Here is a 24,018-nt window from a genome sequence, read left to right on the forward strand (position 1 = left end):
ATTACCCGAGTTATTTTGTCATTCTGAAAGGCACAGATGATTGATATAAGTATGCATCTAGCCTTGGTTACCATGTTCACTCATACATGCAGTTCGTTTTTTCCTTCACACAATGGCATTTACCAGCAGGACAATGTAATGTGTCACAGAGCTCACAGTGTGTGTGTGTGTGTGTGTGTGTGTGTGTGTGTGTGTGTGTGTGTGTGTGTGTGTGTGTGTGTGTGGTATGAAGAGCACCAGGATGAATTTACTGTACCCCCCTGGCCACCAGACCCTCTGGATTTAAACCCGGTTGATAATCTGTGGGACCACCTCGATCGAGCTGTTCTCGCGGTGGATTCTCAAGAGAAACCTGTCACATTCTGGCCATGGCACTGGAGTCTGCATGGCTCCATATCCGTGTTGTTACCCTCCAGAACTTCACTATCACTATTCCTGCATGTCTCGCAGTGGTCTATGCAGCAAAAGGTGGTTATTCAGGCTTTCGACTGATGGTCACATTAATGTGACTGGACAGTGTATATGTAACATGTCAAAATTACAATCTTACTTTGGTTGCTATCTTTGCGAGCAATCTGTACAGAATTGGATCCTGACAAGGCAGCCAATTTGAAGAAGTTTTGGGCTTTAAAATTTTATACACATTTTTTGTGCAGGATAAAAAGACATAGCCACCAAAGAGTGGCTACAGATTTTATCAGATAGTGCAATGGTTAAATACATCCATCCTGTATTATCACAGATATACTTCTATCTTCTAAATGCTGACTTCCTTTGGTGTAGTGCTTTGACGTGTTTTGCTTGTAGAAGCTGTCAAGTGGGAATATGATTGCTGAAATAGAGAGAATGATTTGGTCTCGGTGACTTTTCACTCATTTTTTCACACTGTCCTATTACACAAAATGATTAAACTATTAGAGTTTTCCTTTTGAACATGTAACTAATAAGTACTCTCACAGTGGAATCAATACTTTGCAGTAACAAAACTCTTTGGCCCATTCACAAAATGTTCCTGCCCCTAAAAAAAATGAATTACAAATTTTTGATGCAGGTACCGAACTAATCTATGGGTAGCTTTTCTGATTCTGTAACTTTCGAGGAATTTGGTGGTAGAACAAAGCAATTTACAGGAATACTTATGTTGCGAATGCAAGATCCTGCTTTTAATGGGGTCGCATGTCAATTTAACAAGTTTTCCAGTGCTGCATCATATTTGTACTGTGAGTTTTTTAAGTGTTTCAAATTATTTGATGGAAAAGAATAAGCTGTAGGCATTGACTCTACTGACGACCAGCCAGCTAGCTGTCAATCAACAATAAATATAGTGTTTGTATACAAATATGAAGCTTGTGGTTTGGTAGTAATGTAAAGCATTTCTTTCTTTTTTGTTATTTGTTTCAGGCTTTGCTTCCACATGTGTACCTCCAGATACAGATCTGCGCACAGTCCTGTGTGTCCCCTTAAATTTTTCGAAGTGTAGTCGTCGGGCACTGGCACATGCAGCGGAAGATGCAGGATTCGATGTTCTGCAAGTAATTAGTGAACCTATAGCAGCCTTGCTTGCTCAAGGCTATGGTGTTGAGTCCCCAGATGAGAGAGGGTGAGTGCTGTAATGCAGTATGTTATTCTTGGTGTTCGTGATGAGTTATGAAACAATCTGCATGATCTTTAGCTACTAAATGAGGTGTTCAACATTGTTAACATATATTTTAGGGCGAATATGCTGCTCATTATTGAAATTGTTGTTTCCACTATTGACTAGCCTACATAAGATTGGAGGAATGCATGTTTTCTCCTTAGACTTTACTCTGAGGGCTTTGGCCCCAAAACACTGCATAGCATGTGCACATAGGCTGATGTTTTCATCAATAGAGCTGATAAACATTCCACAGTGATATGTTTCAGTGCTGTGTTTTGTGGGTTACATTTCTCCAAATAAATTATTAATTTCTTATTAACAGATGAAACTTTTATGTTAAGATGTCAGTGGTTCAGTTTGTTGAGGAAATCTGCATAAATAGCAGTAAAATATTATTTTATAGTGAAGTGTATATGAGAAAGACATGTTTACTGTTGTTACATGAGCCCACATCAGTTGCTTTATCTTTTGACCCTGAGGTCAATGATCCTGCATGATCTAGACTACGGTCAGATTGCTCATTATTAGGTTTCCAATTTAACGCAGATGATGGATCTCCTCGGGGAAATAACAATCAGATCATAAAGGAAGTCCTTTTGATATCCCATATGTTTACTGTGGGAAGGTCTCGTCTGAGATACAGAAGCAGCTCTGCAGCCATCTGTTTAGTGCAATTGTTACAGCTGGTTGTAAGTAATGCTTGTCATCATCTTAGTTCCTTTTGGTGGTGTCACTCGTCTAATGGAATCACAGTTCACAATTTGTTCTTTCATGCCCAGTATTGATTGGAATCCTTGGTTTGGAGCCAGGTGGATTTAAACTAGAGGCTCCATTGATTTTTTGGTGATCTTGGGTGCAGATTCCTTGACTTAATCTGTATTGGATGTAGAATTTTAAAGTGCCTCCCTGAATTGGTTAGGCATGCAGTACCCGCAGAAAGGATTTCCTTCAATAGCGCAATATGTCTAGTTTGCAGTATAGTTTGCATCCTTTTTTTTTAGATAAATTACTTTGTAAGCCTGTTTACCTTTAGATGTTGAACACCAAAGAGCCATGATCACTTCACATGTATTTCATATTGAGGAGATCAAATAGCCATATAAGTCAACTGTGAAAATGAAAACTGAATATTAGGTAACTGGACAAGTATTCAAGGCAAGATCACTGAATTACTGTGACTTGCTTAAACAGCATTGCTTGTGTAGCAAGTGGAACAGAAAATTGGGTAAAACTAGAAACAAACAGAAACAAAATCTTAAATTCTGACTGGAATATATATGTGACAAGTCTCTTTTTGTGTAATGAGATAAATGCAGTCAACAATAGATAATTTGGGTAAAGTTAAGCCTTAAAGGTGGGCCAAAATTTCTTACTAAAACTATCTATTGGTGACACACTACATCAGTTGAGATGGCATGGAATGCTACGGAAGATTTGTGGAAAAATATTTCTGATAAATTACCTGATCGTGTTTTAGCCATAGGAGAGGTTCCTGTTAGCCAGCCATGCATGACACAGATGGCAGGGATGGCGGTTCAAGTGAAATTGTACTAAATATCTTATCTGAAAATTATCTTGGACAGCCAACTAAGTAGAATACATATGATGTAAGTATACAATTTATGCTGTCAATAAAAAAAATGTGAACTTTTCAATTCAGTGAAAATAAATGGATGAATCAACAAACACAGAGCTACAGCAGCATCATTGATCAGTGGTGTTGAATGAAAAGTTGTGCATGATGTGTCAATAAAATGACAACAAACTATCTGAGCAACTATTTACATCTGGGAAGGAGAATATTGATTAATGGGAGAAATTCACAAGCCTTGTCAGAAACATGCTGGTTGAGTTTGTGTGATGGGATGTAGTGAGATGTGGGGAAGGACCCACCAAGGTTCAATGACAATATTACTCATTTAGCCCCTGAGGGCTCACAACTCTCGTGTCAGTACCTACCTGCTTGGCTACCATGGGGCCCCATGCTTTGCAGCATTACTTCGTTTCTGTCCTGCAAGCTTATACTTCCACTGTCCCTTTCTCCCTCTGCCTCTCCTTTGTATGGTTTTCTTGATGCAGACCCAGTTCAGATCTCGTTTGTGACTGGGATTAGAGTTTCCGCTTTTTTTTGTTTTCTACAACTTTTCATTAAGTAAAGACATAGTCCCCGTTGTTAGGTTTGACCTGCCATCAGTTTTCAGATTCTCCAGAAATGTTTAACCATGCAGGGAACGTCACCCAATGCAGTGTAAGCTCCAGCATAGTGGCCATCCTGTCATGGTGGTGGCCACGTGGGTATTGTATTGTTGGTGTCTGAGCTGAAAACTTCCCATGTATGCCAAGGTTTATGTGCATGTGCCCATTGTGACTGGGACACGGGGACTCCGAGCAACGGATTACTGGTCACGTAGCCATTTTCTGCGGCTGGGTGGCGCACATGGCAAGAGCCCCCATTCGAAGTGGGAGGCACCATGGCGGATGAGCCGCAAATGAATCGGATGAAGTTATCTTCCGCCGGTAGCTGTATGATCCCAGCAGTCTCTATGGAAGGAAAGTACTACTTAAGTGCAGAGAGATATGACCATAAAATGTTTCCTTCCATAGGGCTAAGCGGCAAGCAGAGAAATATCCCCCCCCCCTGTCCCCCCAATAATTAGTTTGCTCAAGGATTGATGGGGATTCCTTCTTGGCCACAGAACCCTTCTTCTTTGTGGAGAACATAGAAGTCAAGCTTGGGGAAGTGGCAGCCATTTCTAAAATGAAAAGTGGGTCAATTTTGATCAAAACAGTATCCTCTGCCCAATCACGGGTGCTACTAGCTCTTAACAAGGTGGGTGACATACCGGTGACTGTCACTCCCCATAATAGTCTAAATATGGTTCAGGGACCTGCTCTTACAATCTGATGCTGAGCTATGCACCAACTTGGAGTGCCAGGGTGCAGACTTTGTTAGTCATGTACATTGGGGACCAAAGGACAACAGTGTCACTACCAGTGCCTTCATGTTGGCCTTTGATGGTGATTCATTACCTGAAAAGGTCAGGGTGACATTATACCGAAGTGATGTGAAAGAAAGCGTCACTCCCATGGACGCCTGCCCAGATGGACTCTCAGCCGTGTTGACTGGGATGCTTTTGCCTTTTTTGTTGCCCTTGGCTCCCCACTGCATGGAGATATTGATGAGGCAGTCCAGAATACAACTACAACCATTATTTGAGCAGCTGATTTTGGCGATTCCCTATTCCTTCTGTGCACCCCGACAGAAGACAATACCTGGATGGTCATCAGAAATTGCAGAGGCCATTAGAGATCGTAGGCGAGCTCTCCAGCACCATAAGTGGCACCCATCGATGGAGCACGTTATTGCCTTTCAGTGGCTCCATGCCTGGGTCTGCCATCCAATAAAACAATGGAAACAAGAATGCAAGGAACAGTATGCTTCAACCATCAGACTGTGAATTTTCCCTTCATAGGTTTGAGCCAAGGTCAGATGTATCTACAGATACCAGACACCTGCAGGTGTACCTGGTGGTGTTCCGTTGAATGGTGCCATCTACACTAACACAGATGCCACATTTTTCTCTGTATTATGCTAGAGCCTCTGAGTCTGAGAACTGTCAACCCTTTTTTGTGTCCTAAAAAAGTGGGTAGAGCAAAAGCAGTTATCTTTTACTGCACACCACCTGGATCCGTATAATGCTCCATTCAGTGAATGGGGATTTGTCAGTGTCCTAGCCCACTGCCCCAGGATCGGACCACATCCTCAACCAGATGATCAAGCACCTATCTGTGGATTGTCAGTGTCATATCCTTGCCATCTTTAACTGCATCCTGGAGTGAGGGCGACTTCCCATTGCAGCAGCGACAAATCATCATCATCCCAGTACTGAAACAGGGCAAGCACCCTCTAGAGATGAATAGTTATTACCCAGTTAATCTCACCAGTGTTCTCTACAAGTTGTTTGAATGCATGGTGAGCTGGCGGCTGTGTTGGCTCCTTGAGTCTCGGGGTCTTCTGCCTCCATCCCAGGGCGGTTTTTGCCGAGGTGACTCTATACTGAAAATCGGGATTGCCTGGAGTCTGCCATCCAAACAGCTTTTGTCCAATATCAACACCTTATAGCCATCTTCTTCGACCTGAAAAAGGCTTAAGACCCCACATCCTAGCTACTGTACACATCTTCTTATCCCACCATACTTTGCAGGTTCAACTTGCTGCTTCCCACAGTACCACCCCCCACCCCCCTCCCCTCCTCCCCCAATCCGACGAGAGAATGGGGTACCACAGGGCTCTGTTAGTATGGATGTCGCTGAACATCGACTGCAAGGTGCCATAGGAAAGGCGCAGTCATGGGACCTCACCCATGGCTTTCACTTTAGTGTCAAAACTCATGTTATGCACTTCTGTCAACATTGTAGTGTTCACCCACAACCAGAACTTTACCTCAACAGCCAACTACTCAATGTGGTGGGAACATTTTGGTTTTTTGGACTGGTCTTGGATCCTAAGTTGACGTGGATTCCCCATCTATGCTAGATTGATCGAAAGTGTTAGCTGCACCTTAATAGTCTTCACTGCCTGAGTAACACCAGCTGGGATGCAGATCGTACTACCTTTCCATAGCTTTACAAAGCCCTGATACAATCCCGTCGAAACACCGGAATCCATCCCCCGCAACAGCAGTCCAGATCAAGGATTACAATCGCAATCCACATCCTGTCTCTCCTCTCTGAACTCCAGTTGTTTCCTCTATCACCTCTCCTCCAGGCCCATTCACTACACATTCGTGGTGCATCCCTCGGCCACAGCGTTGTCTTGACCTATCACCAGATCTGAAAGACTCGGTTCCTTCTGAGGCCGTCTGCCACCAATTTTTAGCCATTCTTGTCATATCTTGGGGTTCAGAAGTAGTCTGTACTGATGACTTAATGGGTGCTGGTCACGTGGGCTTTGCTTATACTCGCATGTGACACTGAACTGTGCTCCCTGCCAAATGGTTGTAATGTTTTCACTGCGGAGTTGGTAGCCATCTCTCGTGCTCTTGAACATATTAGTTTCTGCACCGGTGGATCCTCTCTCATCTTCAGCAACTCCTTGTGCAGTTTGCATCTCTTGACCAATGTTACCTTCACCGTCCCTTGGTAATTGCTATCCAGGGTTCCCTGTATGTCTGGACCCCAGGCCACATCAGGATCCTGGGAAATGAACTTGCTGGTAGCCTGGCCAAACTGGCTACCTGTAAACTGATTTGTGATGTTGGTATTCCAGTAATGAACCTCTGATCGGTATTATGCCATGAAGGTTAGGGAATCAGGAATGGCTCACTCTGACTTTGCCAAACAAAGTAGGGTGATGAAGGAGACTACAAATCTGTGGAGGTCCTTCATGTGGGCCTCTCTCAAAGACTTGATCGTCCTTTTGCTGGCTGCGTATTGGCCATACTTGGCTAACTCTTGGTCATCTCTTCTGTCGCAAAGACCCACCTCTCTGTCATTGTGGTTCCCATTTGCTGGTGGTCCACATTTTGCTGGACTGTCCGAACTTAGCCACCATGCAGTGGGCTCTTAATCTCCCTCACGTGCTGTCTCTGGTGTTAGGAGACAGTGCCTCAGTGGCTGACTTAGTTTTACGTTTTATTCTTGAAGGGAGCTTTCACCGCTCTCTTCAAGGTAGGTCCACTTACCCATATTGGCCCATTGATGGGTTGGCAGAACACTCTTTGCCTCCTCTGCCAAGTCCGTGCTGTGGCTATCTGGGCATTGTGGTGCAGCCTGGTCCTCACCTTACCTGCTCTTTTACTCCCCCCCCCCCCCCATGGTCTGTTAGACTTGTTCGCCTTTTGTCTCTATGTACTTCTCTCGTCGTGTCCATGTTGCTAGTCTTTCCTAGGTGATTTCTGAGTGGGCTAAATCTGGTGAGGGGGGGGGGGGGGGGGGGGACTGGGATGTATGTTCCCTCATTGCATTGCACTGTGCTTTCGGAGGCTTCTGGCTGCTCCCTAGAGGGAACACCTTTCTTGTGCTCTCTCTCTGTCTTTCTTTCTTTCTTTCTTTCTTTCTTTCTTCTTCTTGTCCATTATCTCACCTTCATAGACCTTATGGTTTTCCTCCCCTGGGTTTTGTGTGGTAGGCTATCTGATCTACAGGCATGTAGACCTGTCTGTCTGAGGAAAAAGGGACTGATGACCTAGTAGTTTGGTCCCTTTAATCATCCAGTCAACCAACCAACTCCTCTTAAGAATGTTATATTCTGAAATACAAACTGCCGATTGAATAGGTCATCATCATGAGTCAGAAATTGTGAATCTAGCATACCGAAAATACATAAAACCATGTCAGTATTATGAAAGGGATAGAGTGCTACTCTCCATGTAGCAGAAATGTTGAATTGCAGATAGGCATAATTAAAATACTGTCAAACAAGTAAGTTTTCACACACACACACACACACACACACACACACACACACACACAGACAGACAGACAGACAGACAGACAGACAGAGAGAGAGAGAGAGAGAGAGAGAGAGAGAGAGAGAGAGAGAGAGAGTCAGTCACACACAGTCTCTGGTTGTCGAGACCAGATTGCGACTCAAAATCTCTGCTATATGGTGATTGGCAATCTATCTTTTTCATAATACTGACATTATTCCATCCTGGATTTTCCATTGTTAGATGTTATAATGTCATCATTAATTAAATAAGAATGGTGGGGTTTTTATTGTAGTCATAATTAAGAACAGATTATTTAGAATAGCAATCTACCAGTCACAAGCTGTGAACAGTTGTTACAAACTACTTGCAAAAAGAGAAAAAAGAAATAATTTCTGTTGGCACTCCTGTCCCGCATACAAACTGTAACTTCAACAACACACTAAAGTCATACACGCCCATGTCAGAACCTTTGAACACCAAGATGAAAAAGGAGTTAAATGTGACTGCACGTTAAGCCCAATCAACGGAAGGAAAGGCAGGCAAAACAAGGACTTACTCTTGGAGAAAGGTACACGAAATATGTCATAGAGACTATGAAGACCATGAATTAAATATTAAATGTCGTTCGCTATATTGCTATGATGGATAAAAAGTAAAACACAATCAACATCCAATGTGCCGTTTGCTAAAACGACCGATAACTCAGACAGCAAGCATACAGTAGAACGTAAGTGGTTAAAAGAGAGACATTTGGTCAGGAAACAGCTAATGGTCAAAGGTTGATGACAGTTAGCACAAAGTGATGGTGGGTCACCACTTGACAAATGACGATGGGTAAAAAGACAGTACCCAGTACGTAACCTAGCTAAAATCAGCTCCTTGCGGCGAAAGGGCTGAGAGAGGAGATCGGCCAAGCTTCTGGGAGATGTTTCATTCCCTGGAGTTTGTTCCCATGAATGGAAGACCAATTTTAATGTCAAAGTGACACCACCTTCTGATAAAAGACAACATGGAGATCATCGGAAGGAATGGAAGAACTAGCTGGATGATGTAGGAGGACTGCAGACTTGGCAACAGTGTCAGCAGCCTTGGCAACAGTGTCAGCAGCTTTGTTTCCTGTCAGACCATCCATCAAGACAGAGCAAGTGGAAGCTTTCTTTGACCTGTTGCACTAAGGGATAGACAGTGTACAGCATACAGAGGCTCTGAAAATCACTGAGAGAATCCGAGCAGATGACGAAATTGAAAAGCCTGTGTCGCTGGATGTACCGTGTGGCCTGATACAGAGCAAAGAGCTCTGCTGTTAATACTGAGCAGTGTTCTGGAAGCAGATATCGAAAATGGTCGGTGGCAATGATCAGGCATACCAGACACCATGGTCATTCAGAGAGCCAACAGTGTACACAAAGGTAGTATCACTAAGTTCCGTGCAAAGGTTGAGAAACTTACACCGATAGATCGAATCTGGAGAAGTCTCCTAAGGAAGCGAATCAAGTTCAAGGTGAACATGGGCCACCACAGAAAGTCAGGGTGGTGAAGGGTACACATCCTTCGGGAAAGTGGCAGATAGCGTGAAGTGAGGCTGCTGGAGCAGTAACCAAAAGTGAACTCCAGGAGGTAACGGAGAAGAGGGACACACCTACTGGCGGTCAAATAAGCCGTTGAAGGAGGCGACATAAGATGAGTGGCCAGGTATGGCAGACAAATGGCATGTGTATCTGCTGAGGAGAACATCATGTCGTTATGACCGCAGTAGTTAGGCAACTTCTGCATAGAGACTTTCAACTGGGCTGGTGTAAAAGGTGCCAGTGGCCACATGGATTCGATGGTGGTAGATTGTATTTAGACAGTGTAAGATGGATGGATGTGCAGATGCATAAACGGAGCATCCATAGTCTACTTTCAAAAGGCCAAGGGATCTGTACAAACGGAGGAGGGTGGTCCAGACCACTCCCCAGGAAGTACCACTGAGGACCCGTAGAACACTGACGGACAGGGTACAGCGGGCAGCCAGGTAAGACATGTGGGAGGACCAAGAAAGTTTCTATCAATCATGAGCCGCAGGAATTTCGTAGTTTCAACAAACGGTAGAGCAACAGGCCCAAGACCGGGTGATCAAAAAGTCAGTATAAATTTGAGAACTGAATAAATCACGGAATAATGTAGATAGAGAGGTACAAATTGACACACATACTTGGAATGACATGGGGTTTTATTAGAAAAAAAAAAAAAAACCAAAAGTTCAAAAAATGTCAGACAGATGGCGCTTCATCTGATCAGAATAGCAATAATTAGCATAACAAAGTAAGACAAATCATAGATGATGTTCTTTACAGGAAATGCTCAATATGTCCACCATCATTCCTCAACAATAGCTGTAGTCGAGGAATAATGTGAACAGCACTACAAAGCATGTCCGGAGTTATGGCGGGGCATTGGCGTCGGATGTGGTCTTTCAGCATCCCTAGAGATGTCAGTCGATCACGATACACTTGCGACTTCAGGTAACCCCAAAGCCAATAATCGCATGGACTGAGGTCTGGGGACCTGGGAGGCCAAGCATGATGAAAGTGGCAGCTGAGCAAACGATCATCATCTAACGACGCGCGCAAGAGATCTTTCACGCGTCTAGCAAAATGGTTTTTTTTTTCTTCAGTTCTTATAAAACCCCATGTCATTCCAAGCATGTGTGTCAATTTCTACCTCTCTATCCACATTATTTCATGGTTTATTAAGTTTTCAAATTTATACTGACTTTTTGATCACCCGGTATAAAGAAGGTGGAAGAAACCCATTGTGCAGCCAGAAATTCATACAAATGGTTTTGTCAGTGGAAAAGCGAAAGCCATTGTTGACGCTGCATGAGTAAAGACAATAAGACAATGCCGAAGACTTTGCTCAAGGAGACAAGTCCATGGGGAACTGCAATAGGTGGCAAAATCGTCAACAAAAAGGGACCTGGAAATACCCAGCGGGAGACAGGCCATAATAGGGTCAATGGCAATAGCAAGGACAACGAATGTCAGGATGGACCCCTGAGGCATCCAATTTTCATGGATAAAAGTGTCCTACAAGTCACATTCCACACGTGCTTTGAGAAGTCTGTCTTTTAAAAATTCCTGAAGGAAACGTGGCAGGCAGACTGGAAAGCCCCACATGTAAAGAGTACAGAGGGTACCGGTCCTCTAGCTGGTGCCGAAGGATTTCTCCAGATCAAAAAGCACGTCCACAGTCAGTTATTGTTGCAGAAAACTGTTCATGACATGGGTTGCCAAAGTGGTGAGATGGTCAACTTCAGAATGGCACGCCTGAAATCCACACTGTGCAGTCGTTAGTAATTTGCGAGACTTGAGTCACCATACCACCCGGGCATTAATCATATGTTCTAAACCTTGCAAACATAGCTAGTGAGGGAAATGGGGTGGTAGCTAGAAGGAAGGTCTTTGTCCTTACTGGGCTGAGGAATGGGTATGATGAAGGCTTCATACCAGCATCTGGGGAGCATGCCATCTACCCAGATGTGGTTGTATGTATTAAGCAGAAAATGTTAGCCCGCAAGAGAAAGGTGCTGCAACATCTGAATGCGAACATCATCCGGCTGTGGGGTGAAAGATAGGGATACAGTGAGAGTGATCAGCTCCCACATAGGAAAGGCTGCATTGTATCATTTAAAGTTCTAAGAGGAGAAGGGTATTACCCAAGCCTCCTCCATTTGTTTCCAATGGAGGAAGGTAGGGCGGTAATGGGTGGAGCTTGAAATATTTGCAAAATAGTGGCCCTAGGTGGTGGATATAGCAATGGGTTCCACAATGACATCATCTGCTCCGATCAGGCCAGAAATTGGTGAATTGACCTTGGGCCCAGAGAGTCGTTGGAATTTAGCCCACACAATGGAAGACAGAGCGGAACTGTTAAAAGAATTAGTAAATGAAATCCAGCTAGCTCCTTTGGCATCCCAAAGAGGGTGATGACACTGCGCACGCGACTGTTCACATCAAATGCAGTTCTCCAGTGTTAAAAACGCTGAGAGTGTGTGTCTGCACATGAGTTGTCACGGTACGCGTCAGTCCACCAAGGACTGTGACATGATGTGGTAAAGTGGAAATGTGAGGAATAGAACATTCTGCAGCGGTAAGGATAACGTTTGTAAGGTCATCACAACTGGGGAAATGTCGTTTGTCAAAGGTCACCAGGGAGGAGTAAAGCCTCCAGTCTGCCTTTGAAAGCTGCCAATTAATTTAGTAAGTAGATGAGGGAGGAGTCGGCAGATAGGATGTGGTGAAATGGTTGCTCAAGTATGTCTAAAAGGGAACACACCACTCGAGACGACGGGCAAGCTGGGCAGTGCAGAATGAGAGGTCCAAATGGGAATAAAAGTGTGTCGAGTCTGAAAGGAACGTTGGTGCTTCAGTGTTAAGGCAGAAGAGGTTGAGTTGATCGAGAAGGTCAGCGGAGAGGGCACTTTACGGACAGGTTCACAAAGAGCTGCAAAGGAGGTGATGCGCATCAAAGTCACTGAGCAGCAAAAAGATTTGGGACTTTCCCAACGAGCTAGAGGAAGTCTGCCCTGCTGAAACCGAATGACAGGGATTTAGGCGGTACAAAGAGAAAAGGTGAAGCGAGGAAGGAGAATGCGGACTGCAACAGCTTGCAGCCGGATGTTGAGTGAGAGGGTTTGACTACGAATGTCATCACGAATAAGCAGCACGACTCCACCACGAGATGGATTGCCGTCCTTGGCCATATGTTCCTTTTTTCATAAACTTTTCTTCTCCGGAGAACCAAAAAAAAATTACTGATAGAAAGAAAATTGGGTTGATATTGTCTACATTGTCTCCATAAGTTATAAAGTGATTGAGTCCCCTGTTCAGCATGTCTTTGAGACAGAGTACCTCTAACATAATTTGTACAGGTCATTTCCAGCCTAATTGATACTTTTTATTTACAGATGAGTCTTTCCACTATTTTAATAACTGATTAAATGTTCATGCTTTTGTTGGGTAGCTGCAGAAAAGAAGGCTGTCTCAAAACACGAACCATGATGAGATGTAATATGATGAGCAGCCACCTACTACTGTTAAACTTCTTTCACTACTTGCATTATAGTTTTAATTTTGTTTAGAGGTCTACTTACTGTGTTGATGCAATGAATTGTTTCATCCTGTATTTTTGTAGAGCTCTTGCCAGATATGCTCTGCAGTATTAGATTTAAATGCCTATGTTGCAATAGGACCCATATCTCTAAATCTGTTGTTTGCTGTTGTGGAATGTGAGTCTGTTTCAGTGTTGGGGCCACTCCTGTTCCGTATTTATATAAATGATATGCCGTCTAGTATTATGGGTAACTCTAAAATATTTCTGTTTGCTGATGACGCTAGCTTGGTAGTAAAGGATGTTGTGTCCAACATTGACCTAAGTTCATGGCTTGTAGAAAATAAATTAACTCCAAATCACAGTAACACTCAGTTTTTACAGTTTCTAACACACAATTCAACAAAACCTGACATTTTAATTTCACAGAGTGGGCATATTTAGTGAAACTGAACAGTTAAAATTTCTAGGTGCTCAGATAGTAAACTGTCGTGGGAAGCCCACATTTAGGATCTTGTTCAAAGACTTAATGCTGCCATTTTTACTATTGGAACAATATCTGAAGTGAGCGATCATTCGACACAAAAATTAGTCTACTTTGCTTATTTTCATTCGCTTGTATCATATGGTGGTATATTTTGGGGTAAGTTCTTGTTGTATTGTAGATTGCATTTACTTAAATTTATGGATAGACTTTTTTTGGGTTCATATACATTTTATTTTTATCTATTATTACTTTTATGTTGTAATTTCATGTACTGGCATGGTCCATGACCTGGGAGATTTTCTCCTCAGTTTGGTCCTATGGAACTTGACATCTAAATAAAATAAATAAAATTAATTTGAATGTTGATTTTTGTGCATCATTATCTGACAGGCCATTACTAAATTTGATCACAATGTGCTTCTCAATTTGAAGACAAGCTATTGAAAACAATACGTATGATCCTGCGACTATTTCCCCACGCTCTAGTTGCAAAGTGTGACATCTTTATCAGATTGGAAGTTTATTAATGTTATTTTTGCTGTAAATTAGTCAAAAATATAATATTGAAATCTTTACCAAATTAATTTGATGTGTATCTTATAAACTGAGATTGACAAAGTCCTAAGTCTGGAAAGTAAAGTCATCTCATCGAACTGAGAGGTGAAGTGAAAACTATACTTAAAAATAACCCATCTTTAATCCAGTTTCTAAAAATATGGATTGTACCTAGTAAGATGTCCTAGGTCTTTGAGGCATGTGGTTTACAATATATCATGTGAGTTTGGAGTGAATTATTACAACAGTGTAATCACATTATTAATGAACAGTGCAAGAAACACTCCAAAATGTATAACTAAGACGTTGTGAGAAACCATTCATTGCAAAGCATGGTGTTACCAACACACACAAATTATTATTTGACAACACTGAAATCCTGGCACACACCTTGTGTTACTGGGATTCATTTATCAAGAAAGCAGTGGAGATCCACAAGTGTCCTAAATTTTTTAATGGAGTTGATGGCGTCACCTGAATCCCAACATGGAGGAAAGATCTAGAAAACAATATAAACCCCATACTAATGTGAGTGGCTGATCTGTTTCCTTATCATTGTTGTGGTATTATTGGTAAAGCGAGCATAAGCATGAGCATGAGCAGTACTAAAGAAAGCACGAGAGCTTTAAATCTGACAGATATGTGTTGACTAGAGTTTGTTTACATCTTACAGTTTGTCATACCAAGGTATTAAGGAGACATTTTGGGAACTTGCTTACCTGTTTTGGTGAATTTCAGTAGTTGTTTCTGTTTGAGTGAGTGTATGTTCAGTGAATTCTGGAAGTAGTCAAAGTTACAGGTTTTTAGTTATTCCAAGATAGATACCAGAGACTTTATGCTCATTTCATTAACAATGTATCAAGTTACATCTTCATTTTAATATTTGGTGGCTAAAATCTGCTTCATTTTAAATGATCAAGACTTTTTATTTAAAAAAAAAAATTACACGGACATGATCAAATCTGGTAGAAGTAATATTACTGAATATATTGCTGTGTTAGTCTAGAACAAAATTAGGTAAGTAGAACCCAACAACATACAGATACTAACTTTATATAAATTAATCCATTGAGTAGGAGGAGTTGTCAAACAGAAATTATTTCAGTTGTTTTTAAAACTTTTATTATGTGCCTGCACCCTTAATTTGTAGGTGATGTTTTCAAATATTTTTACAGCTGAGTAAGTTAAGTTGTGAATAGTGGAGGCAATTTTTGTTCCAAGTGTTAGACTTACAAACAATACTACTATTTTTAAATTGTGCCTGATGTCTCACAACAAACTTCATAAGAGAGGTTGTTAGGATGCCTAAATTTTTAAACAATTGCCTTCATGAAGTTTGAGGATGACCACCAGATATCCTTACAGAATATTTCTGTATGATGAATACTTAGTGTCTGTGTGTAGAATTGCCTCAAAAAACTATTTCCAGTCACATCAATGAATGACAGTGTGCAAAGTAAGCTGGTTTTTTAATGCTATCATTAAAAAAATCAGCAATTACATGTAGAGAAAATGTTGCTGAATTCAAGCATTTTAAGAAATCTGTAATATGTGATTTTCTATTCGAGTTTTGGTCTATATATGCACCTAGGAATTTTGAACACTTGGTTTTACATGCTTCCCATCTCCCAGTGCTCAATTATTGTTGCTGGTGATATATCTTGCCTTGTACAGATTTCAGTGAAGTGTATGTTTTCTAAGTAATATTCCGAGAATCAATATTTTTTAGCATTTATTTTATTGATCAGTCTGTTGTCACACCTCTGAAGGTCTTGATTGTGATTGTTGCATTATCATCAAAGAACACCATTTCTGCTTTATTATTGTAAGGTGGAAGATCATTTTATACATATCATGAACAGGAGTTTTCCCAGAATTGAACTCTATGGAATGCCTGTAATAATTTGTCCACACTCAGGGGGAGATTCATCATTAAAACTTCATGAGCTATCTAACATGGCCATTTTCTTCCTGTCAGTGCAGTATAAATTCAACCACTTAAAGCATTGTACCTTGAAAACTGAACTTTTTAAGTTTATCCAAAACAATGTTGTGATTTACAAAATCAAATGTCATACATACATCACAAGAACGTCCTGGTAGGTATTGACTCGCCAGTCAGATATTTCAGTATGTGGTCAGTGAAACGGTAGAGGCCATATTTAGTGGAGAGACTCATCTGGCATTCAAATTTTGACTGACAGTATATTTGTAGATAGACATGACCATTCTTCAATACATTACCTTTTGCAGCAACTTTAGAAAATGAAGTTCATAGTGAAATTAGTCATTAGTTATTAACGTCTGTCCTATTACCTTTCTTAAAAAGTTTTCTAATATTGTTGGGCTTTGGCTGGTCTCGAAAGATACCTTGTGAAAGTGATGCATTAAAAATATGGATGTAAACATCAGCTGTAGCTGAAGTACATGCTTTTAATATTTTGCTTGAAATACTATCATCCTTATGAAAAATTCTTACTCTTGAGAGTTAAAATCCTGGTATCTATTGAAGAAGTTGGAGTGATCTGAAATTTATGCTTGTGATACTGGTTATTGCATATGCTGCAATGCTTTTTTCCTTTCTTGAATTTTATGTGATTGGCTGTTTGAGAACTGACAATAGTACTGATGATGTATAGGATAGGTGGGCAACCAGTTGCCTGCAGGCCGGATTCGGCCCATCATTGGTTTGTTTGACCTGCAAGAAATTTTTGGGGAGAGTGTGAGGCACTCACATTGTACTCCATCCAAGACCTATTTTTGGATATTTCTGCTGATGCTCACCTTGCCTCGGGTTTGCAACTCGTGACACAGACCACTGTCAGTTTTGCTTACTCTGCACATGCATAATGCAATTATACCACCGCTGACTCCCCCCACATGTTACTTATTGCGTACTGCCTACATCTGTGTTACACATTGATGGATTGTAAACATTGGTAACAGGTGACAATGACATGAAAGCTACTGACTACTCAGGAAATGTACTGATTTAAATGGCAGCAGGGTGCCATTCATAGTGGTGTGTCACTCCCATAAACATTGTCACAGGTGCTACAGTTGTCACTTCCTGCACCTGAAGCACTACTATTGCATCACTTGAAAAGTGGTCTGTGAGCTTAAGTAATTATGTGAATTAGGCCCGCAGGTTACCCGTGCCTATCCTACAGCAATGTAGGAGTGTCTGGGGGTGGCACCTAGTAGCTCGAATTCGATTTCCTGTCTATATGGGCGAGAAAATTGAAAGCATGAGTTTCAACTTTTGATTTGTCACAATTAAATAATTTTCATTTCAGGAAAACCTTGTGATCAGATGTGCTGCGCAGTTCTACACTGTTGCATAGTAAATAAGCTATATGCTTTTAAAATATCGGAACAGGCATGAAGCAGGATTGAAGACTTGCTTGCAAATAAGAGTCCACTATGTTGTTAGTAAAGGGATCCACAGATAGAAATAAAGTAGCATCCTGTGTACTGAACGGAAGTGCAGTAGGAATATTATTAGAACTGTGGGGGGGGTGGGGGGGGGGGGTGTTGCAAGTCGTTTCTGGATAACTCCCTTGGTAGAGCATTTACCCATAAAAGGCAAAGGTTCGTACCAGTTCAGATCTTAATTTGGCACACAGTTTTAATCCACCAAGAAGTTTCAGTAGGATTACTGTTCACTTTATTGTGTTATGTTGTGCCAGATAATACTGACATTAGAAAATTGTTACAAATTCCAGAAAGACTTGTAATTTATCAGTACTTGGTGCAAAGACTGATTACTGACTGTCTGTATAAATAAATCTAATATTGTGCTTCTAGATAAATGAAAAGTATAATAATGTTTGAGTACCCAATCAGTGATCAGTCATAGAAATCAGGATGTAGAGTTCATGTGCTTAGTGATATAAGGTGGACTAGACACAAAAATCTGACTTTGGGGAAATCAGATGCCAGCCAGGCTTTTATTTGTTGAAAGGATTTGTAGGAAGTGCAATTTATTCACAAAGGAGCTCACCTATGAAACCTTCATTTGACCAATTCTTTGGCAATTTGGTGTCCTTACCAAGTTGGGTTAATGGATGAGATTCAAATAAGAGGTTTACAATTTAGATTTGTTTAACCATACCAAGAACATCACAGAAGTGCTTAATAAATTGTTCCAATACAGGGTTGCCCTCAGGAAGTAGTACTTTTCATTTGGTTATTACGAAGTTTAGCTTATATTTAGACCAGTATAACTTATAGGTAACTGTTCTACACACGTTACCATTATTGAAAAGCCAAACAAAAGTTTATTTCATAAAATGTACATCATTGGTGATACATTGCTAAAGAGGTTTGTGGAAGGTCCTTGTTGAATTCTCAACTATTTCTTGAAGAATTTTCTCTGTGTCTTTATGTATCATGGCTTTCAATTGATCAGTATTGTGGAGCCATGAAAAAAGCTTTTTTCTTAAGATGATCCCACAGAAAAAAATTTGCTGCCGAAAGATCAGGTGCTCTCACTAGCCATGGGATAACACTGAATCATAATAGTAATCGATGTGGAAAGTGGCACCTCAGTTTAGTAATTGAGTTAAAAGCCCCATCTTTCTCAAACCATATTGTGTTTAGATGAAAACTTCCCTGCACTGTGTGGACTGAAGAAATTATTGATAAAGGCCGCATACTGCTCAGAACTGACACGTACTGACTTCCCATTGTTGTTGTCTTCAAAAAAATATGGCCCAATGATTCCAGTGAACTGTCAAAAAGCACACCAGATGATGACATGTGAGCTATCCTGCAACTTTTCATGAATGAGCTACAGATTTGTGTCTAGAGTAATATTGAAAGATTGATTTATTGATAAAACCTATTCAAATGAAAGTTTGCTTCATCAAACATCACGAGATTCATCAGAAATACCTCTTACTGGTCAATTCTATCCAGTAACATTGCGTGGAAATTGTACCAACTCACTTTTATCTCCCTGCTGTAACTGTTGAGCCACTTGCATCTTATAAGGAGGAAACTTCAAATCCTATTTCACAATCCCCAGCAAAGACGTGTGAAGGATCTGTGATGGTCTGGAATGGTGACAGACTGATCACTGTGGGCTTTGTTGCAGAGCTGCATGAAATCATTGGATATTTACTGGCATTCAGATTGTCATTTCAGGTCCCTTATGTTTCACACTGGCTCCACAGTCTGTCTTACACCATTGTTTCATATGTCTGGAACATGGAAAAGGCAGACTCTACCATGGAGCATAGACTGCTGCAATGCTCTGCACGTGACATAACTCCCCTATTGCCTCAGTATGCATATGCACTGGCCAGCGTTCCATACTGAACTGAATGGCATATGATGTGGACCTGATTAAATCCAGTAGATGGTGTGAATAATCTACACCTTTGCAGGGTGGCCAATTGAAGATATACTATTTCCTGTGGGCCAACCTTTATAAGTATTTTATAGAAAAAAGAGGTTAAACAAATTTTCTTTAAATATCTGAGCTAGCAGGGGGAAAAAGTGGCTAATATGGTGGTCTGACATTCAAGAGGTCAGTTTTTCAAATCCCCATATGGCCATCCAGAGTTTTATTTTCTGTGGCTTCCCTAAATCTCTTAAGACAAATCTCAGGATGGTTCCTTTGAAAAGGACACTGCTGATTGCTGATTTCCTCCCCCCCCCCCCCCCCCCCAACCAATCCAAGCTTTTGTTCCTACTCTGATGACTTTGCCCTTGAGAGGACATTAAATCATAATTTTTGGTCCTTTTAAGTATCTTCACAGAGATTAAAAAATGTTACTTGCTCTTTTCATGTCAAAAATTGTGCAGTGGTTGTAGGTTGTGGCACTCTAATAGATGGCATATTTCTTGATTTTTGGAAACTACAATATATTAACAATTTTGCATGTAATGAATAGATGAGATCATGGAATGTGTTTCCAACAATTGTCTTTTCACTTTTCCTCCCTTACGGACATTTTAGCATATTGTACATTTGATGAGTTTATTGGAACATCATTTATTTTTTTCTGTGTGTTTGGTATATGTGATAGACTGTTTCTGTTTATACTGCACATGAGAATCTCAATAAACAATTTAAGCAGCACTTACAGACAGTCCCTTGCTTTGTAGTTTATTAATAAATACTTTCCTTAGAAAACAGAAGTGAAATTGTGTATCTATAGAAGATTATTATTATACACAATGTCTTACGATAGTCTGTAAATGAGGATGAATGGACTGCCTTGAAACATATTGTTGATAAGTTCCTGAGTTCAGTTTCCAAATACTGATATAAGAAGCAGTTTCAGGTAAAAGGGCATATGAAACAACTAGTGTATAAAACAAATTACAGATTGCTATTCATTGAGAGAATATTGAAAGTGCTGATTCGCCAATGGTGAGGCTGGATTTGAAATCCCAGTGCTGCCCATGTCCCATTCTAACCAGCTCTGATAAATGTTTGACAAATTTAGTAATTACTGCCATGTTACAGTATTTGAAGTGGTTGTGCAGTTTGCTTATACTGTAATACAGTGCTAAAATTTGGAGATGTTTTTCTATTGCTTTGTTGAAATTGTCGTGAAATGTACTGCTTACTCATCCAATACTGTTTAGGGGGAAAAAAATTGGAACACACCAGAAAGCAGGTATCTTACTGTGAATGGTCAGTCCAGTGGAACTATAGAAAGGAACTAAAAATTATCTGCATTCTCAGCCAGTTCATAATGAATCATTTGGTTTTGTTTACCTGGGCTTTTAACCTGGGAATGCATATTCAATTGTTGCTGTTTACGCTAGGTATTATCAGAAATAATTGGTAGGCTTTGCTGTATTGTTGAAATTTGCAATACTGCCTGTATTTACTGTGTGGCTGTAAAAGTGATAACTGCACAAACAGTCATGTTGTATATTGCCACAGTTAGTTACTTTAAATTTGCTCACACTTTTCTCAGTCCACAGTTGTGGAGAATATTATATGGGAGGATCAATGCAAAACTGGATGAGCCAAGTATTAAACAATGCGTGGTCTTTTGTGTGACTTTACTTCTTGACACAGTCTCTTAAATCTCTTAAATTCAGTGAATATTTCCTGCACTGCTCTTGAACTTCAAATTTTTTGAGTGGAAGCTCTTCAAAAGAGCGATGTGCAACAGTCACCAAATTGTAATATGGCAGAAATGTTTTTTAGGAGCTGGGATTTTGTGCAGATTGTGGCACATAACAGGCAAAGGTGAAATTAAATTCAGCATAATGTTGATGCTATAATGTGTCTGTAAACTGAACAGTAACAAAGTGAGTCCCCACTCTGTGTACACAGCTACATCATAAGTCTGTTTTGCAAAATCATACTGCTCCTGCCAGATTGTCCCTTTGAATTAGTGGTGATGCAGATGGACCCAAGGAGTGTTCATTTTATATTAACACTATATGTTTTTTTGTTGTTGTAGTCTTCAGTCCAGAGACTGGTTTGATGCAGCTCTCCATGCTATTCTATCCTGCGCAAGCTTAATCTCCCAGTACCTACTGCAACCTACATTCTTAACACTATATAGAGTATAGAAATTAATAACTAATATAACTAACACAAGGAGCACACACAAGTAGAATATACATTAATCACAGCGAACTTCACTGCACTACTAGGATTCAAATGTCACTGCACTACTGGGATTCCAATACAATTCTAGCATTTTCTGGCATTAGCACCCCCCCCCCCCCCAAATTGAGAGTTGAAATAATGGTAACGATGATTGTAATGGCTCAACAGCATCCAAGGGAAATATCTGTAGAGTTTTAAGTGGGCAGTACCAGTGCATATTGTAATGACCACATTGGTCGACTGTTGAGGTCCCTGTCAGTGATGGGTAGATCAAGGTCAGAAGGTCATTATTAGTCACCCAGGTCAGGGTGAGCAGCTGTGAGGTGAGTGGATACCTGGCAGATTCCTTTTGGGATGTTACAAAAACAGTATTGACAACGTTAACATTTGTTATTCAGAGAACAACAGTAGTCGGGACTTTGCTCCAGGCCAATAGTGCTTGTAGGTCGAGCAGTACGCGCCCAGTCGAGGGATGCTATTGTCAGCTCATGGCCAGTATTGTCGTGGTGATTGATGTCAGAAGCAGCAGGTCATTCTCCTGCTTGTCTGCTGCACTGCCTAGTTGTAGCAGAACATCTCGGCACAGGGTTCGCAGAGGCGTACCAGACCACGTTGCGGCTCCCAAAACAGGAGATGCAACCCCCAGCATTGGAGTCTGCCAACAGAAGCAGAAGTGGGTAACAGGAAGCCCACTTACCCTTGCAATGGTGGAAGTCTGGCTGCAAGTCTCCACGCTCATACTGTAGGCCACCAGGAAACCCGCCGGAAGAGAGGCACTAATATTGTTACATCAGACACGGCACGAATAGTGGCACTGTGACTAGCAGTAGTAGAGTTCCCAGGATGGGATTTGTGATTCTGTAGAAGCTTGCAGACTGTTGGATGAGTAGACAGCAGATCAACATAGGTTGCTTTTCGTAGCTGGGTGTCAGTAGACTTAGCATGTCTGGGAACATCTGAGAATAGGGATCCGATACAGGGGCGGTGAAGGGACTACGAGAGTCTGCTGGTCACTTCAGACAGCGGCACCCCAAGCCTGGAAAAGGCAACAAACCGTAGTAGCCTGACACCACTTTTGACTGGTGATAAATAAATTCGTTCTGCCGTTCTTGTTTTGTCATCTCCTGAAGGAACATAACCAGAGCGGTAATATTAACCAACTTCACTCTTTGGAGGCACTGGCTAACATCTTCTGCTTTGTCAGATCCCTGAATGAATGTTCTTACACTCTGAACAAGTTTTTTTTTCTTCATAGTTTGTGATCAACAGAGTGCTGCCACGTCTCTCCATATGTTGTCGTTTTACAGAATTGGCGTCAGACTAGGGCATTGCTTAACACTCATGCTTTCTATGGCTTCTTGCAATACCAGGGAAGGTGTCTTAATTTTTACCTGGCTACACCAAGTACAATATTTTGTGGTGCCACACACCCCTCTCCTTTAAAAAGTATGCCCCAGATTTTGTTTAAAGTGCTTCTGTAACTCTTGATATATATTCACAAAATGACCTTTGTATATGGGACACTTTGTTTCTTCCTTATTCTAGTCTGGTCTAAATCACAAGTTCATTGACCATATTCTTAATGGTGAAACATCTTAACTAAGGTCAGTCCTCTGGACAATCTTGTGCCCCCACGAAAATGTCTTCCCACTGAGTTATTTACAAACTAGTACAATCATTTGATCCCTTTCTCGCATCTTAACACATTCTCTCAAACATTTTACAATTAGCAATCACACTTATTCCTTGTCATTTAAAAAGTAGGTTGTACTTCTATCTTACTTGGGTAATCCTTAATTGCTACCAGTTATCTAGTTGATTGGTGTTTGATGTACTTCTCAGTTCAAGGTTGGTGTTTGGGTTTCTATTTAAGGTAGATATAGAGAACAGAAAATGCTGTCAGAATCAATACAACACTAGAAACTGATGTAGTTAAAACACTGTGGTGTTGCTTATTGCGATGCTCCCATACATACTGTGCCATGTGTTCAGTGGCTGTCTGTCCCCCTTGTGATGCTGTCAACTCATCTAATGAATTGAGGAGATCCTGGGTGTTTCATTCAGAGAGGTTAGGTTCTTAGTAGTCAACATGTCTGGCTGTATCTCCAGCCAATACAATAAATGCTGGGTCAGATTTCTCATCGTTATTCCAGTGATAGTTGCTGGAAGCCGAAACATTGTCCCTGCTACATACCATTGACTAGCATTCCGTCGTTCTGTAACTCTA

General features: G+C 41.1%; 1 protein-coding gene across 2 annotated transcripts in view; it reads left to right on the forward strand.

Moving 5' to 3' along the window:
- The window catches only part of LOC124721882 (heat shock 70 kDa protein 14-like), a 261,865-nt gene that overhangs the window by 92,601 nt on the left and 145,246 nt on the right, over positions 1 to 24,018 (forward strand). For both annotated transcript variants that reach the window (XM_047247031.1, XM_047247032.1), the window contains exon 4: positions 1,402 to 1,600. In XM_047247031.1, the coding sequence (XP_047102987.1) occupies positions 1,402 to 1,600 (199 nt within the window). The remainder of the gene's footprint in view (positions 1 to 1,401; positions 1,601 to 24,018) is intronic.

The sequence above is a fragment of the Schistocerca piceifrons genome, chromosome X, assembly GCF_021461385.2.
Source record: "Schistocerca piceifrons isolate TAMUIC-IGC-003096 chromosome X, iqSchPice1.1, whole genome shotgun sequence".
NCBI classification, from domain to species: Eukaryota; Metazoa; Arthropoda; class Insecta; order Orthoptera; family Acrididae; genus Schistocerca; species Schistocerca piceifrons.